Source organism: Oncorhynchus mykiss, chromosome 3, assembly GCF_057628025.1.
Source record: "Oncorhynchus mykiss isolate SJ-2025 chromosome 3, ASM5762802v1, whole genome shotgun sequence".
NCBI lineage: Eukaryota > Metazoa > Chordata > Actinopteri > Salmoniformes > Salmonidae > Oncorhynchus > Oncorhynchus mykiss.
In genome coordinates, this window is record NC_143024.1 from 41,699,622 (window position 1) to 41,717,943 (window position 18,322).

Sequence of the window (18,322 nt, forward strand, 5' to 3'; positions counted from 1 at the left end):
AACATTAACTTGGGTGCTTCCTTTGACTCAAGGCGTGAATTGGCAAGATGGGTTCTGTTTCTAACCAGGAATTCCCAGGTTGAGTAAAAATCTGACGATATATTGTGTTTAGTGTAGGCTCTGTCTCTAAAGAGATACAGAATGAATACCAGCTTACGAATTTAAAATTGTGTAACTATTTTCCTTTTTAAATTGCCTAGTCAATACCAAAACATGCTTTATTTTGTTCGCAATAGGCAAACCAGACTCAAGTTCTCGTGTTGTTGACAAAGTAGGCTCTTTATAAATGTAAATGTAATTTTTGTACACGAATTTTCAAATGTAGTCTTGTAAATGCAAATTGATTGGTTTTATTTTCACAACGTAACTTTTTTCTGTCGCACAAACGCAGCAAACAAGAGGCCCATATAATTAAGTTCAACATTGGCCAGCCATTTAGTGATATACTAGGTTTCGTCATTCGTTTCGTGTCGGCCTGTGTTGTTTCCTCACATACTAGTACACTTAATATATACTCAATATGAGTGTGAAATATATAGGTCCTACGTGTGAAAGATTGAAATATAAGATGGGAGAATAACAAATTATTCTAGCCATAGATATAATTCTAGTTTATTGTTATTACGGACCCTTACAATATTGTTGTTTATGTATTGAAATTATAGGTCTATATTTAGGCCTATGGATATGATTGGTTATTCGATCGGTTTTGCAACGATTTCTCCCCGTATTCTACCCAATGGTTATGAATGCGTGAGGAAAAACAAGGAAAGAACAACGCTGAATGGCAATTTTACGCGCACACTCCTCTCTTAGTGTTCTGGTAAATAGTAAAACGAACATTGTTTAACATATTGTTCTAAATTACAGGAGTCTGCAAGACCGAAGAGGATGAAGGACCAAGTACCGAGGAGGATTCGGAATCTTTCCACGGTGTCGGCGTATGTAAATGGTTTAACGTGCGCATGGGCTTTGGGTTTTTGTCCATGACCAACCGAGAGGGGGTCCCGCTCGAGTCTCCGGTCGATGTGTTCGTCCATCAGGTAAGAGGTTTTAAAATGAACTGCATTACCGTCTAATTCCCACACCAAATATGTGGTGAATGGTGGCCCACTATACATTGACACAGAATAACATATTCAGGCAGTTTTCCATCTCAAACGAACACGCTTTGCTGGCTTACCCTGTGACCTCGTGGTCATGTACAGTGGGGTCCAAAATCATGGACACCCTTGATAAAGATGAGCAATAATGACTGAATAAAATAAATAATTCAAATACTAGGCTATGTTGTATGCAATAAAACAAATATAAATTGTATTACTTTGTACTAATACAATTGCTCAGAGAAATATATATTATTGGTTATTGATCAAATTGGTTTGGGTGATTTCATAAATAAAATCGTAACATATCGATCAGTTTTGCAACGATTTCTCCCCGTTTTCTAGCTAAGGTTTATGAATGCTGAGGAAAAACAAGGAAAGAACGAAGCTGAGTGGCCCAGTGGTTTAAGGCACTGCATCTCAGTGCTAGAGGCATCAATCACTACAAACACTCGTTCAAATCCAGGCTGTATCACAACCAGCCGCGATTGGGAGTACCACAGGGGGGGTGCACAATTGCGTCGCCTAGCGTCTTCTGGGTTTGGCAGGTGTAGGCCTTCATTGTAAATAATAATTTTACTTGCCTAGTTAAATAAAGTATAAATAAAGTCATATTTTGGGGGGTCCAAATAATTGACACCCCTAGAGATTCTTATAAATATTATAGTCAAAATATTAATATTTGGTCCCATATCCCTAGCACCCAATAACTACATCAAGCTTGTGACTTTACAAACTTGTTGGATTCATTTGCAGTTCATTGTGGTTGTGTTTCAGAGGGTCAAAGATCATACCCCCAAGACATTCTAACCTCCCCTGTTATTGGTAATGGTGAGAGGTTATCATGTCTTGGGGTTATGATATTTGACCCTCTGTAACTTGCTCACTCATCATTATTCACAATTCATTCAAGAGTCATTTTGACCCCTACCTTTCTTTCTCTGAGCAATTGTATTAGTATAAAATAATATAAATGTAAAAAAATGCATGTGCATACAATATATCTCAGTATTTGAATTATTTATTTTATACAGTCATTATTGTTCCTCTTTATCAGGGGTGTAAACAATTTCCAATAGTGTGCAACTGCAGCCCGCATTTCGGGCCGTTCCTGCATGTGGGCATTCCCCCCACAGTAACGCCTCTAGCACTGAGATGCAGTGCCTTAGACCACTGCGCCTCTCGGGATCCTATTGGCTGATAAAGGCACGGTATTATGAGCTGCCTTGTTTGCTAAATTAACAAATGAAGTAGGCAGTGGCATAGTGCATATAGCAATAGAAGCACAGTGACATATGCCTCATTGCGTTCATACTTGTGGCTTATTGGGTATGTGGCTTTCAGTTAGTTATTTTTGTCCACCAGTCCTATGGTAGTGAATGTCATTCCAGTTCGTCTGTGTCATTCTAGTGCATTGCTTGCTATGAATTATATCTGATGGTGTTTGCGTGTATAGGTAAAAAGACAAATGATGTCAGTTTGGAACACTGCCAAGTAGAGATATTTACTCGATCTGATTGGGTGGGCCCGTCTTCCTAGTGGGTACGCCTGGGCACTCTTGTGAATTACGCGGCTGGGTTTAACAGTTAACCTGACCAAATTCACATAGAAATGTGAGTTAAAGATCTGTCATTCTCATTAAAAGCAAGTCTGGGGGCTTCCCGGGTGGCGCAGTGTACTGCAGCGCCAGCTGTGCCACCAGAGACTCTGGGTTCGCGCCCAGTCTCTGTTGTACCCGGGTCCGTGGGGCGACACACAATTGGCCTAGCGTTGTCCGGGAGCGTTTGGCCGGTAGGGATATCGTTGTCTCATCGCGCACCAGCGACTGCTGTGGCGGGCCGGGCGCAGTGCGCGCTAACCAGGTGCACGGTGTTTCCTCCGACACATTGATGCGGCTGGCTTCCGGGTTGGATGCGCGCTGTGTTAAGAAGCAGTGCGGCTTGGTTGGGTTGTGTATCGGAGGACTTATCGCCTTCAACCTTTGTCCCTCCCAAGCCCATACTGGAGTTGTAGTGATGAGACAAGATAGTAGCTACTAAAAAACAATTGGATACCATGAAATTGGGGAGAAAAGGAGGGGTAAAAAAAAATAAAAAGCAAGTCTAAGAAGTACAATTTCTATGCTTCCCATTCTTAAGTTTTGTTTTTGCATCATTTACTTTCAGCTACAAACAGCTGAAAATACAATATTTTGGGTTATGGAAAATAAATTTCACAGCGGATTAGATGGTACAATAATTCTCTACACTATACAGTGCACTCGGTAAGTATTCACACCCTTCGACTTTTTCCACATTTTGTTACGTGATAGCCTTATTCTAAAATGGATTAAATAAACACATTTTCTAATCAATCTACACACAATAACCAATAATGACAAAGCAAAAACAGGTTTTTAGAAATGTTTGCTAATTTATAAAAAATATTTCACATTTGTTTTGCAAATGTATTAATGTTTATTTTTATATTTTTGTGTAAATGTATTAAAAGATTTAAAAAAAACAGAAATAATATATTTACATAAGTATTCAGACCCTTTGCTATGAGACTCAGTTGAGCTCAGGTGCATCCTGTTTCCATTGATCATCCTTGAGATGTTTCTACAACTTGATTGGAGTCCACCTGTGTTAAATTAAATTGATTGGACATGATTTGGAAAGGCACACACCTTTCTATATAAGGTCCCACATTTGACAGTGGATGTCAGAGCAAAAACCAAGCCATGAGGTTGAAGGAATTGTACGGGGAAGGGTACCAAAAAATGTCTGCAGCATTGAAGGTCCCCAAGAACACAGTGGCCTTCATCATTCTTAAATGGAAGAAGTTTGGAACCACCAACTCTTCCTAGAGGTGGCCGCCCGGCCAAACTGAGCAATCAAGGGAGAAGGGCCTTGGTCAGGGAGATGACCAAGAACCTGAGGGTCACTCTGACAGAGCTCCAGAGTTCCTCTGTGCAGATGGGGAAACCTTCCAGAAGGACAACCATCTCTGCAGCATTCCACCAATCAGGCCTGTATGGTAGAGTGGCCAGACAGAAGCCACTCCTCAGTAAAAGGCACATGACAGCCCGCTTGGAGTTTGCCAAAAGGCACCTAAAGGACTCTCAGACCAGGAGAAACAAGATTCTGTGGTCTGATGAAAGATTGAACTCTTTGGCCTGAATGCCAAGAGTCACATCCGGAGGAAACCTATCACGATCCCTACAGTGAAGAATGGCTGGCAGCATCATGCTTTGGGGATGTGTTTTAGCCGCAGGGACTGGGAGACAGAATCGAGGGAAAGATGAAAACCTGCTCCTGAGCTCTCAGGACTTCAGGCTGGGGCGAAGGTTCACCTTCCAACAGGACAACGACCCTAAGCACACAGCCGAGACAATGCAGGAGTGCCTTCGGGGCAAGTTTCTGAATGTCCTTGAGTGGCCCATCCAGAGCCTGGACTTAAACCCGATCAAAAATCTCTGCAGAGACCTGAAAATATCTGGGAGGATCTGCAGAGAAGAATGGGAAAAACTCCCCAAAATACAGCTGTGCCAAGCTTATAGCATCCTACCCAAGAAGACTCGGGGCTGTAATTGCTGCCAAAGGTGCTTCAACAAAGTACTGAGTAAAGGGTCTGAATACTTATGTAAATGTGATATTTCAGTTTTTATTTTCAATAAATTTGCAAAAATATCTAAATGGGGTATTGTGTGTAGATTGATGAGGGGGAGAAGGTTCTAGTCCATTTTAGAATAAGGCTGTAACGTAACAAAATGTGGAAAAAGTCAAGTGGTCTGTATACTTTCCAAATGCACTGCACGTGTTTGTTTTGTCACATAAACTGAAATTAGGCAACTATTCGAATTTTAGCAATCAGCAATCGGCGTCGCAATTTCTGCAAAGTGCAGCTTTAAAAGTGACTTAGTCACTTTTGTACACAGGCAATGCATGCCTCATTCACTTACGTTGATGTTTTGCTAGTGATGGCTGAAGTTATCTGAAGTTTGATGTGTTTTTACAATTTCTTTTGGCAAATAGGCTAGTTTTAAGGTGAGCAGCCATCTAAAATACAGATTTTTCCTTTTAACTGTGTTTTTGTCTTGACACTTGAAAGTTCATTGCATGGTGATTTATTCTAAGTGAAGACCACGGGCCTACCTATGAGGCAATGGGCTTGTTCGACATTGCAGGAACTTGCAGACTGACTAATCAACAAATTACTTTGCATCAATGATAACTACTCATTATTTGTAGATCAGTCAGATGCAATTTACCCACTTCACATCACGAATTTGAAGCTCTCAAAAATGATCAGTGTCTTATCATCCTCATGGTGTCCAGGTCCCATGAGTGAATTGGGAAACTACCCAGGTTAACCCATCCTGACCAATAGTGAAGGGGGGGCACCCTTTTCCCTCCTAGTTTCCATGTGAGTGAGGCCCTTCTAGCTGAGAAGATAAAGGCTTGGCATCTCATTGAGAGAAGTCCACTTTAGCTGTTCATTCACTTCAGATTCCTGAAATCTAAGTGATTAAAGCCTCCGTGCTCCTGAATCCTCTCTGCCAAGTCTATGTTAATGGTGAAGGGGGGAGGGAGAATTGAGGTTTACTATAACCCCAAAGTCACCATGGAGCACTCTGTTCACAACGCTGACATCAGCAAACCGCTTGCCCACATGACACCACACACGCTGTCTGCCTTCTGCCCGGTACTGTTGAAACCGACATTCATCTGTGAAGAGTGTACTTTTCCAGTGTGCCAGTGGCCATCGGAGGTGAGCATTTGCCCACTGAAGTCGGTTACGACGCCAACCGGCAGTCAGGTCAAGACCCTGGTGAGGACGAATAGAATGCAGATGAGCTTCCCTGAGATGATTTCTGACAGTTTGTGCGGAAGTTCTTCAGTTGTGCAAACACACAGTTTCACCAACTGTCCAGGTGGCTGGTCTTAGACAATCCCGCAGGCGAAGAAGCCGGATGTGGAGGTCATTGGCTGGCATGTTTACACCTGGTCTGCGGTTGTGAAGGCAGGTTGGACGGATTATCTAAATTGACATTGGAGGCGGCTTTTAGAGTGGCCTTTTATTGTCCCCACACAAGGTGCACTTGTGTAATGATCATGCTGTTTAATCTGCTTCTTGATATGCCACACCTGTCAGGTGTGAGGAGAATGGAGAAATGCTCACTAACAGGGATTTAAGCAATTTTGTGAACAAAATTTGAGAGAAATAAGCTTTTTTAACTAATCTGTTATTTATTTACTTTATTGAACCTTTATTTAACTAGGCAAGTGTTCATTTGATGTGTTAAGATAGCCAGGAATAAATGCGCCTTAAAGGGGTCTACACAGTCTACCCAAACGGAGCTGAAGGAGGTCCGTTTGCGGCGTTCTCTACATACTGTGATTCTACAGTGCATTCGGAAAGAATTCAGACCCTTTGACATTTTCCACATTTTGTTACGTTACAGCCTTATTCTAAAATTGATTCAATTGCTTTTCCCCCTCATCAATCTGCACACAATACCCCATAATGACAAAGCAAAAACAGCTTTTTAGAAAATGTATTGCAAATAAGAAACTGAAATATCACATTTGCATAAGTATTCAGACCCTTTACTCAGTACATTGCACCTTTGGGAGCGATTACAGCCTTGAGTCTTCTTGGGTATGACATTACAAGCTTGGCACACCTGTATTTGGGGAGTTTTTCCCATTCTGCTCTGCAGATCCTCTAAAGCTCTGTCAGGTTGGATGGGGAGCATCGCTGCACAGCTATTTTCAGGTCTCTTCTGAGATTTTAATTTGGGTTCAAATCCAGGCTCTGGCTGGGCCACTCAAGGACATTCACAGACATACCCAAGAAGACTCAAGGCTGTAATCGCTCCCAAAGGTGCTTCAACAATGTACTGAGTAAAGGGTCTGAATACTTATGCAAATGTGATATTTCAGAAGCCACCCATGCGTTGTCTTGGCTGTGTGCTTAGGGTCGCTGTCCTGTTGGAAGGTTAATTGTTGCCCCACTCTGAGGTCCTGAGCGCTTTGGAGCAGGTTTTCATCAATGATCTCTCTGTACCTTGCTCCGTTCATCTTTCCCTCAGTCCTGACTAGTCTCCCAGTCCCTGCGGCTGAAAAACATCCCCACAGCATGATGCTGCCACCACCATGCTTCGCCGTAGGGATGGTGCTAGGTTTCCTCCAGGCGTGACTCTTGGCATTCAGGCTTGGTTTTATCAGACCAGAGAATCATATTTCTGATGGTCTGAGAGTCTTTAGGTGCCTTTTGGCCAGGTCCCAAGTGGGCTATTATGTGCCTTTTATTGAGAAGTGGCTTCCCTATGGCCACTCTACCATAAAGGCCTGATTGGTGGAGTGCTGCAGAGATGGTTGTCCTTCTGGAAAGTTCTCCACAGAGGAACTGTTGAGCTCTGTCAGAGGGACCATCGGGTTCTTGGTCACCTCCTCGACCAAGACTCTTCTCCCCTAATTGCTCAGTTTGGCCGGGGGGGCAGCTCTAGGAAGAGTCTTGGTGGTTCCAAACTTCTTCCATTTAAGAATGGCGGAGGCCAATGTGTTCTTGGGGACTTTCAATGCTGCAGACATTTTTTGGTACCCTTCCCCAGATCTACTGCTCTAACATGCACTGTCAACTGTGAGACCTTATTTAGTGGGGCGGCAGGTAGCCTAGTGGTTTTAGCCAGAGTAACCAAAAGGTTGCAAGATCGAATCCCAGAGTGGACAAGGGAGAAATCTGTTGTTCTGGCAGTTAACCCACTGTTCCTAGGCCGTCATTGAAAATAAGAATTTGTTCTTAACTGACTTGCCTAGTTAAATGAAGGTAAAATAAAAAAAATAAAAAATAGACAGGTGTGTGCCTTTCCAAATAATGTCCAGTTAATTGAATTTACAGGTGGACTCATATCAAGTTGTCGAAACATCTCAGGGATGATTAATGGAAACAGGATGCACCTGAGCTCAATTTCGAGTCTCATAGCAAACGGTCTGAATATTTATGCAAATAAGTTATTTCTGTTTTTAATTTTTAATACATAAGACTGTGTAGAGCCCTAAGCCTCACACACATTGCACCGAAAGTGGATCCATCTTTTGTCTGCCGAACGTTTAGCACGCAGTGTTTTAGGAACCACCAACTGTAGACCTCTGACCGACACCATTTTTCATCCGATTCTACATGTAAAATCAGTGCACGCTCGCTTCGCAAATTACGTTCAGAAGTGTGGAGTACTCCAGCAAACGGTATTGGTGTATCTGAGCCATTACTTTCAGAACCGCTGCTTTTTAGACCATTTATTTCAGCTATTTGAACTTTAAACCTGTTGAAATGGCCAGGACTACAATCACGCCCCAAATGAATGATGTCTTCCTTATTAAAACCTTCCTTTAATATAAATCTATTTCTCAGTAAGTAATTTGTATGACTAAATACTTATTTCATTCTTCCCAGAATGCGGACATCTCTCTTCTGGTGCTGCCACTCTAGATTCCAAGCCTTTTAAAGATTATGTTTCAATAAGTGAACAGTATCTGTTAACGATGTAACTGGGACAATGGCCTCCTGAACCCTGTCCTTTGACATCTTGAGTGGTGACTTCTCCACTGATTTCCTCCCCTAACCATCAGGGTTCAGGTCAATTACATTTAATTTGAATTCAGGAAGCAAACTCAATGATTGAAAAATTCAGAATTGGAATGACAGTTAACTTCTTGAATTTAAATGGTAGTGACCCCAACCTTGCTAGCCATTGTTAGGAAGGCGAGAACATGTGTGTCCAATGTTCATTCATGATGGACGGATGGGAGTTATGGCTACGGTGTATTATGGCAATGGGGCTTTGGCCCTGAAATGAGTCTCTGCGTGTCAGGTAGAGAACATGAACTCCTGGAGCCTGCTGGCCTTTGTGTGCAGGTGAACAATAAGACCACGAATCCCAATGAAGCATGCTCCTCTCGGCCGTGACCGAGCCCATCAGCCCCTCTTTGTCCTAGCAGCAATCCCTTCCCATTGTCAGCTCTCTCTCTCTCATCGTATGTCTTCATTCATCTACCCCACTCTGTTTTATTCAAGCTAGTATGGACATAGCCTACAGTAGAGCTTCATATCGCCCTCCAATACACTTCACCAGTTTGGTAGGGTTTAAGGCCATACTAGGAGTCTCCTTTCTCGTTCCACATGGTATGTTCTCTGTGTTGGGGGTGTGTATGGATTAACCTACCCACTCCTGTGGAGCAGGGGAGGTCACACGTGTGATGGGAAGTGGGTTAACAGTCACTGGGGCCAACTCACAATGGAGCAGCTTTTCAAGGGGGCACTTCTGTCACCCAAATGGAGTTATGGAGGACCCATTGTGTGTCCCAGATCTGCTTGTAACTTCACCGCATTTGCTCATCAGTGACCGTTACAGTATTAAGGAACTGTTCACTTTACTGTAATTCTCCTCCTACAGATGCTATTGCATTGCTAGTTTTCATTACACAATAGATGCAGTTGTTTGTCGGCCATGTGGCTTGTATTTGAATTAGTGTCCTGGTTAAAATTACACATGATTTTTTTATGCTTTTATTTTCAAGCTAGCCTAATTGTAACCGTTTAAACCTTCCCCTCAAAGCAACTGCACAGTTACACACACGTCGTTGTTGATATTTGAAGCAATATGCAGAGAAGGCTGTCAAAGAAATCAGATTGTGGCCGTTTCCCATTCACAGATTAGTCCTAGTCCTGGACTAAAAGGCATTTTCAATGGATTGAGCTGGCTTTTTATGTCAAGGGCTAGACTAAATCTGGGTCTGGGAATTCACCCCCTAGTCTTGTAAATATACCCTTATTAAGATTGCCTCAAATAATATAAGATCATCCCAGCCTGACAATGGCAGCCATTGACAGTTCTGGAGAGGAAATCCTCTGTGGTGAGCATGGCTGATGTCTTTCCTCTCCTAAATTGAGTCCATGAACTCAGACAAATGGCACTTGGTGCCTAAGAAATACCTAAATGAGGTGGCATAGCCATCAGTCCTGTCCTGACACTGACCTGAGCATGAGAGAAATATTGGGGTTTTTGGCTCTACACTTGTGGAGTTCTGTTCGCAGCTAAATATTGATCACCCTCTTATGGTGAAATTCTCAAAGGTCAGTTGAAACTTCTGATAGGAAACACCAGGTTTCATTGCTAATCATATCAAAATCAATGATATCTGCTGCCTGGTTGCAGATATACCATACCACCAATCCAACAGCTCTTTTGGAGGGTTCTTGTTTTACCCAGGCTGCCTCTGGCATTATACCCCTTAATGCACAGCCCATTCCCCTTTTTCATAGCCTCCCCTTTCCTCCCTCCCTCATTTTCCCCTCCTCCAAGGCTGTTTTTTTATCTCATGGCTGAACGTCTCTCTGCTGAACAGCGCTGCCTGGGTCAACTGAGGTGAAGGCAGCAGAATGGGATCCGAAATCTGTAGGATACTGTATCTTAAAGTACTGGGTCGTATTCATTTGGCACCAATAAAACAGGATGGGACTATTTTAGTTTTGCGCTTCATAACGTTTCAAACGCTGTGTGCCCTTATGAACACGAACCTGGTTTGATGTTAGCATAGTCTTTAGCGTTAATCTAAGGATCATGGTGTTGATTGTGTCCTTACTCTTGGGCTGTTGAATGCTTTCAGGATTTGAGTTGATATTGATTCCATGCTTAATGTGTCACATTTGAGTAAAACAATCAATCGATTATTAACTCAAAGCATGTAGGTACCTATCATTTGGAGTGACGATGTGTTGATTCTCAACTTATCTGCGTGTCTCTCTGCCAGACAACTCTCCAAGGAATGTTTCCCTGAACACCCCCCTACCCCACCCCCAACCCTCCCAGCAAGAATCCTGCAGTGGTGGTTAGTGTGTTAGTGGTTCTTTGTGATGTAGTTGGGAAGAGAGGTTGGGGGGTAGGGGACATTGTAGTGCGGAATGCAGGTCCTTTGGCAGAGGGGGATGGGTGAAGGTTATCACATCAGGTTTACCACTCAAACACAGGAGACTCACAGGCCACTGTGGCCAGTGTTGGGCAACAGACCAGTGCAGACTAGGGAGGGAGGACAAATAGTTCGTCTGACAATAAGAGGCTTTGTAGTTGTTGTTTATTTATGAGGCGAGACAGAATGATCAACAGCCAGGAGACTTAGGACAGATGCCAGATAGCGCCTATCTCTGTTAGAAAAGTTTGAAGATAGCATAGTGTTCACAGAGGGTCACTCCTCAGCGTCTCCCTTGGCCGACTATTAGTTGATTTGTTAGCTGATGCTGCAAGGTCTTTGTGATTGCGTCGTCATTGATTTGGAGCATATCATGCAGCTGGACTTAAGATCTGCTCGTAAGGATGTGTAACGACTAAACAACCCTCCAAGATATGTTTGAAATGCCCCTTGGAAAGTCCATCTCTATGTTCAAAATGGGATGTTTGATATGACCTCTAAAAGGTTACGGGGTCATATTCACAAGAGTCTCAAATTAGGAGTGCTATTAAAGGATACGCCTTTCCTTTTAGATCATAATGACTAGAATGATATGGAGAGCGGGAGCTGATCCTCGATCAGCACTCCTACTCGGAGATGAATTTGGAAAGGGGCACGGGAATGAAGGTGAAACTTCTAATAGTATTCTGATGTTTCCTTCTACTGTATTTCTCTCCCCTCCAGAGTAAGCTGCACATGGAGGGCTTCCGCAGCTTGAAGGAGGGCGAGGCGGTCGAGTTCACCTTCAAGAAGTCAGCCAAAGGCCTGGAGTCCCAGAGAGTCACTGGGCCAGAGGGCACACACTGTGTGGGCAGCGAGAAGAGACCCAAAGGCAAGAGCGTCCAGAAACGGCACTCCAAGGGAGATAGGTAAGTGCCTGCCTTGTATTCCCACTCTGTACATCGAATGGGGACAAGGAAAACACTAAACTGTATACACTGAAACAGAAAGTAATTCCTGCAAATATTCAGAAAAGTTATATAACACAAATGTTAGGTGAAAAAGAGGTGGTTCACAAAATGAAAATGGACAGAAAATGCCTTATCAGATAAGCAACAATGTACTTATTCATCTCACACACATACCACTATGTACACCATAGTAGGGGTCTAACATACTCAAAGATGGTGGGCCAAAGTATTTTCTTTATCGTGGTTGGATCTCACATCTGCAATAGTCCATCCATTTTGGATATGCTGCAAAAGGGTGTTTTATCCTGTTCTGTCCTGTTCTTCTTTTCCTTGACCCCCACCCCTGGCTGTGGTTAGGGTCACACAGGCAGGCTTGACGTGTGACCTGGATCAATAGCTGTTTAATTCTGGACATCCCTGGTGGATTTACACCCAGAGGTTCTCTCTTGAAAAACCTTTTCCAAACCTCTTCCACAAAATGTGTTTTTGTGGTGGTAACCTGAACTGGTAACATGAATGTTTCTGAATCACTTTAGATGTGGATTATAATTATCCTGCAATTACAGTTTAGAAGTAGTAAAATGTGAAATATTACTCATGTTAGTTATAATAACCAATCTGCAAAAATAAGAGTTATTTGGGCTTGTCCCTTTAAAATAGCTCTTAATGGTTCTTGGTAGAACCATTTTATCCATAAAGAACCCTTCTAGAAGCCTTTTTTCCATTGAGAAGGTTCCGAAGAACCCTTTTGCATGAAAAAGGTCCCGTACCCCACTACTTGCATAATCCATTCCTTTTAAAATCCACAAATCCCTTCGCTTTTTCTCACCATAAAGTAAAGTAAAAGTGAGAGGCGGGCCAACATTGTGGGTCCTTTGTCCGTTGTGGATATTGTGATGGGTTAGAGAGGGGTATCAATGTGGCCTCCTGTCAGTTGTGATTATGCCCAGAGTGTAGTCAGGGTGAGAATGGAGATGGTTACGACCTCAAAGAGTCCTGGGAGGCCTGTGGCGCACGATTCACTCTCCCCAGACTATGCTGGTCCTTATAAGAGGAATCATATGGGGCCAGCTCCAACATTTTCAATGGAGAATAAGATCAACTGTTTTATAGTATGTCTTGAACATTAGTCAGTACATAGGTCTAAGATAATAAAATATTTTTGTCAATGGCATATTCAATATTTTTTATTAGGTGGCGGTGTTTGCATGGGATTAGAAACAGAGGGCCCTGTTTCTAATGTGTGTTAACTGGACTCTAATATGGCCATAGTCAGCCACAATTTATTTTCTGATTCCACCTTAAGGTGTCCACATTCTTCCGTGCTGAAACAGTTTGGATCAGTTTGTGCATATATTATGATGACATTTTGTGATGTTTTTGTTCATTTTGGACTTCGGTAAGGGCTTTTTCAGTTGTTCGGCCACACAAAATGTTTTCTTGAGACAAGCTGAAGTCGGTAGCCGAAGTCTACGCCCCTTCGTTGGTGATTGGTCAACAATAAGGGTTCATCAGTAAAGCTTTTGTTGTCATTCAACGAGAGACGACTCGTTTTCATGCACATTTTGTTATTGAGAAATACTGCACCAAACATCTTAGTTAGATGTAAAATTGCGTGACTAAGATCTCCTCTGCAAAAACGTCAAAATTAATGACAGATTTCTTGCATTATCTTAGATTCATTCAGACTATTTTGAGGAAGTGTACTGGCTACGGCGACTCAAAATGAACAAACAGTACTATTGCGACTTTTTTTTTCTTCAAGTGAAGGTATTTAAAGGGAGTATGCCATCACACGCGTTTGGTTCGCCAAGCCGACATCGGCTAGTTGGCATCCGAACTGAAGCATGCTGACGCCTTTAGTAGGTAAATATGATGCAGGGAGGGAAAAAAACCCTGTCCATTTAATTGATAACAGATGTAGGAGCCCAGGAGGGGGTTAGAGGTCACGGTAACCATGGCAACCGTGTATGACTAAAATGTAGGGGGTTGGGGTTGCGGGGGTTAGAGTTGGGAGATCATTGCTGCAGCTGTTTAGACAAAGGACCATTTCCCTTTTCCTGCTCGCGCTCCCTGATCGATGTTGAGACAGTTGGGCCAGGCCAGAGCTTCTGTGTTGGTACACCTTGACACCAGTCCAACGGCCAGTGGTACAAGTAAATGTGGTACAAGTACAAGCAACTGACCCCCCTGAGCCTCCCCTGACCAAGCCTCATCTGCATCATTGGGGGAAGGAGGTCTTCAATAGCTCCTCAGTGGCACAGCAGCGGTGACAGCCTCACTCCCCATCTGTCAGCCGCCCCTGGACGCGTGGCTATTTTATAGGTCCGGTTAAAACTGAAGCTATCAAAGGAAGGCTACTCTTATGGCTACCATTGACCCTAACCCTTCTGCATGGACTGTGATACTCTGTGTACGTTCTATGGAGAAGGAATATAATTGATGTAGCTAAAAAAGACCTCATTGCAGCAAAGTACTGTGGATAAAGAATGAAAAGGGTGGTTAATGTGTAGATGGGAGGCCATTCAAAGTAACAAATAGCCTACTGAAACATACAGAGAAAACATGCTTTTATAAATAGCGTACATCCTGTATTCAATTTGCATTTGCACATGAGGTCGAACAAAGATCATTTGCACTTTTTAACCCACTTTTAATCATCCTATTCTCATAAAAAAGGTTGGTCATATGCAGTGCTAGAGGCGTCACTACAGACCCTGGTTTGATTCCAGGCTGTAACATAAACAGACGTGATTGGGAGTCGCATAGATCGGCTCACAATTGGCACAGAGTCGTCCGGGTTAGGCCGTCATTGTAAATAAGAATTTGTTCTAAACTGACTTGCCTAGTTAAATAAAGATTAAATAAAATAAATAAATAGGCCACAGCATGGAACTGGCCAGATTTCTTGGTTTGCTCTGCTGCAGCACTAGCCTAACTGGCATATGCTGCCCTCTTGTGGATTGCAGGTGACAGCGCGTCTCACTCAATACGAGATCAGGGGCCACATGTAGGGAAGGTCAGTCAGTTGTACAACTGAATGCATTCTACTGAAATGTGTCGAACGCATTTAACTCAACCCTTCTGAATCAAAGAGGTGCGGGGGGGCTGCCATCGATATCCACGTCATCGGTACCCAGGGAGCAGTTGTTGTTGGGGGTTAACTGCCTTGTTCAGAGGCAGAATGGCAGATTTTTACCTTGTTGGCTCGGGGATTCGATCCACCAACTTTTCGGTTACTGGCCCAACACTTCTATCAAATGTAGGATCTTAATTTGAGCCAGTTTGCTAAAGCAGGAAAATAATCCTGCAGCAATAAGAAAAGTGGAAATGACGAACTTCAGAAGCCTTTTTATACCTCAAATACACTACAAGTTTTTTGCGTCGCTGGAAAGTTCTCCTGCAACCAGGTGATCAAAATAAGATCCTACATCTGTAGGATCAGGGCCTCACTGTCCATACATCCATACAATCCTATTCATTGTGATATAAAGGCTGATCCTAAATCAGCACCCCTACTCTGAAACGCTTGATACATATGGCCCAGTCCTACATTTATCAGCCTGGTTCAGGGGATCCGTTTGAGCAAGGCAAGGTGCAGAATCGCTAATCCTCATCACATAACAAGTAGTTATTTGAGAGGGGATTTGTAGATCATGATTCTGTGCAGTGTCTTCAAGCTCAAACGCGCACTTTGTCTTGTTTTTTAGGTGCTACAACTGCGGAGGCCTGGACCACCATGCCAAGGAGTGCAAGTTGCCGCCCCAGCCCAAGAAGTGCCATTTCTGCCAGAGCATTTCCCACATGGTCGCCAACTGCCCAATCAAAGCACAGCAGTCCTCGCCACGTTCTCAGGGAAAGCCCTCCTCCTTGAAAGGGGACGAGGAGGAACACGGCCACTCGGCCCCTCCCCCCGTGAGCTCCGATTGAACGAGGAGACGCAGGAAGGAAGCTTGGGGAAGCTTTACTGGATAGATGGCCGCTAAGTTTCCTTTCAACTGTATAAGACGCTTTTGGAACTACCTCAGGTTTTTGTAAACAAAACGATCATGAAGAAAGAATGTTGCTGAATTTAATATTTTGTGGTATAACTCTCACAAATACAGCTGTATTATTATAGCACTCAGGAAATATTTGTAAAAATGTATGGAACCGCTATTGAGGGGTTTAAATTTGTAATAAGTTATGGCACATCACATATTATTTTGATGTCTTTATAGAATAGAAAGTTGTTTATTTTTCACTGAGAAGATCATGAGAAACCATGCCACTCACACTAGTATGCTACTATACTAAACTCACCAGGAAGCTTAAAATCACAGTGTCAAGTAGATAGCTAAACACTTTTGCTGTCTTACAACTTCTTGACTTTCCTGATTGTTACACCCCACTATATCCGACGAAGACAGAGTTGTGACACTACACCTCTGCAATGGGTGGTAATGGGCGGGCACATCCGAACCAATACATAGGCAATGTATTGGCGGCTACCAATATTGTTGGTGACCATGCAGATGTCCTGGGGACAAATGAATGTCAAAACAAAAAGTATGGCATTTATGGCCAGCTTTCGGTTGTTGTTGTGGTTGCGTCATTTCTGTTTCATGTCTGATCTGCTGCTGCTACATTACAACCATACTCGAGAACCCTACAGGTGTAGGATCTTAATTTGATCACTCTTTTTGTTGCTGAGAATTTTCCCGCACACTAGGAAATGCAACTTGTAGTGTATCCAAGACTTCTAAAGTTTGTGATTTCCACTTGAAAATGTCAAGACTTGATTTTCCCTAAAGAAATATGTATCAATCCTTCAATCAATCCATTCATTATAATCCACATGATAATTCACATTTCCTGTTGCTGTAGATTTATTTTCCTGCAGTAGCAAACTGCCTTAAATTAAGATCTTACATCTCTATAATCAACTTCATCATCCTCTGCTCATCAGTATTTGGAATTTAATCACTGACTCCAGTAATCACACCAATACCTGTGAAATGTATCAAACATAAGTAATTTATCATGTAGAAATCAGATGCAAGATTTTAACGGATTACTGAGGTTGATTCATAAATCTACATAATCATACTTGTCCTGGTTATACTTGACAGTCGAAGCAGCAGCAGCATCAGGCTTTGTCTACTGTCTTAGAAAAAAAGGTGCTGCTTAGAACCATAAGGGTACTTCGAATGAAAAAGGCTGCATGTAGAACCCTTTCCCACCACAAAGAACCCCTTTGAGAACACATTTTTTCAAGAGTAAAAGCGGGAGCAACACATTTTTATTCACTGTCGTCAATTACTAGGTACTTATTTAAGACATTGCCTCCAAAGCTGCTTGTGAGGACTACACAGGAACACCACAGTCGTATTCACAAGGCACCAAACGGAAGAAAATGGACTGAAACAGGGAGGGACTACCAGATTTTGTCCAATAAGAAACGCTTGTTTTCGTTTTTTTGCGAATCGTTTCTGCTACGGCGTGCACTAATGAAAATCGACCCAGCCCTGCATGGAGGTGCATGTAGAACTAGCTAAGCCAATCAGCCTTTACTCCCGTTTTACAGGAGAAGCTGAAAGACAGACCTCTAACATCCAATTAATATATATTTAGAATTATTATGAAGCCTTTTAAAAATAGTCCTTGTTATTTATTTGTATCTAAATTGCGCTGCAGCTTCTCCTCATATTCAGGTTAAGGTCACTCCGTGATTGCCTGGTCCCAGCTCTGTTTGTGCTGTCTTGCCAACTCCTATGGTCATTGTTACGCCAAACAAAAACAGATCTAGGACCAGGTTAACTGTGGTGGGTTTTCCATCCCATACTAGACATACTAGACATCAGATATCTTAGCCATTCGTGTCTGCCTTTATCTTATTCAAGGAAACACCTCAAATCTAAGTTTGTCAGATACCTCAAAGGGGTCTCCTGTTGAGATAAATCCATGTCCCAGGCTAGTTTTGTATCCAGCCATGCCATAATCCAAAATGGAATTGCAGTGCTTATCTTTTCCATTAATTTGGAGTTGAGGCATATAGCTGGATCTACACCACCAATGGCATAGGATGTGGATTCATCTTGACATAAGACTACTTTTGTTGTCTAAAAACATCTCACAAAGTTTAGAATGACCCCTTTAATAACTCTGTTGTTCTCTTTACTTTGCCTTGTATGATTTACTGCTACACACAATTAGCGTTCCAGTGTTGTGAATCTTCTCTTTTTATCTATGCCAAAACCAATGCAAATGTCACTCTTGCACTAATCATGTAGGAGATGCATTGTTGTATTCTATTCTATTCAGTTTAATCTTA

General features: G+C 42.6%; 1 protein-coding gene across 1 annotated transcript; it reads left to right on the forward strand.

Moving 5' to 3' along the window:
* The first annotated feature begins 47 nt into the window (after positions 1–47).
* LOC110504010 (protein lin-28 homolog A-like) lies at positions 48–16,038 on the forward strand. Its single transcript, XM_036973794.2, has 4 exons — positions 48–78; positions 871–1,043; positions 11,783–11,967; positions 15,720–16,038. Exons 1-4 carry the CDS (start codon positions 48–50, stop codon positions 15,937–15,939), a joined length of 609 nt encoding a protein of 202 aa, XP_036829689.1. The 3' UTR covers positions 15,940–16,038.
* Positions 16,039–18,322: the final 2,284 nt, after the last annotated feature.

Coding starts and splice junctions, on each gene's coding strand:
- LOC110504010 (XM_036973794.2), top strand. CDS start 48: ATGGGTTCTGTTTCTAACCAGGAATTCCCAG. Junction 79..870: donor TTCTAACCAGGAATTCCCAG/GTTGAGTAAAAA, acceptor TCTAAATTACAG/GAGTCTGCAAGACCGAAGAG. Junction 11,968..15,719: donor CGGCACTCCAAGGGAGATAG/GTAAGTGCCTGC, acceptor CTTGTTTTTTAG/GTGCTACAACTGCGGAGGCC.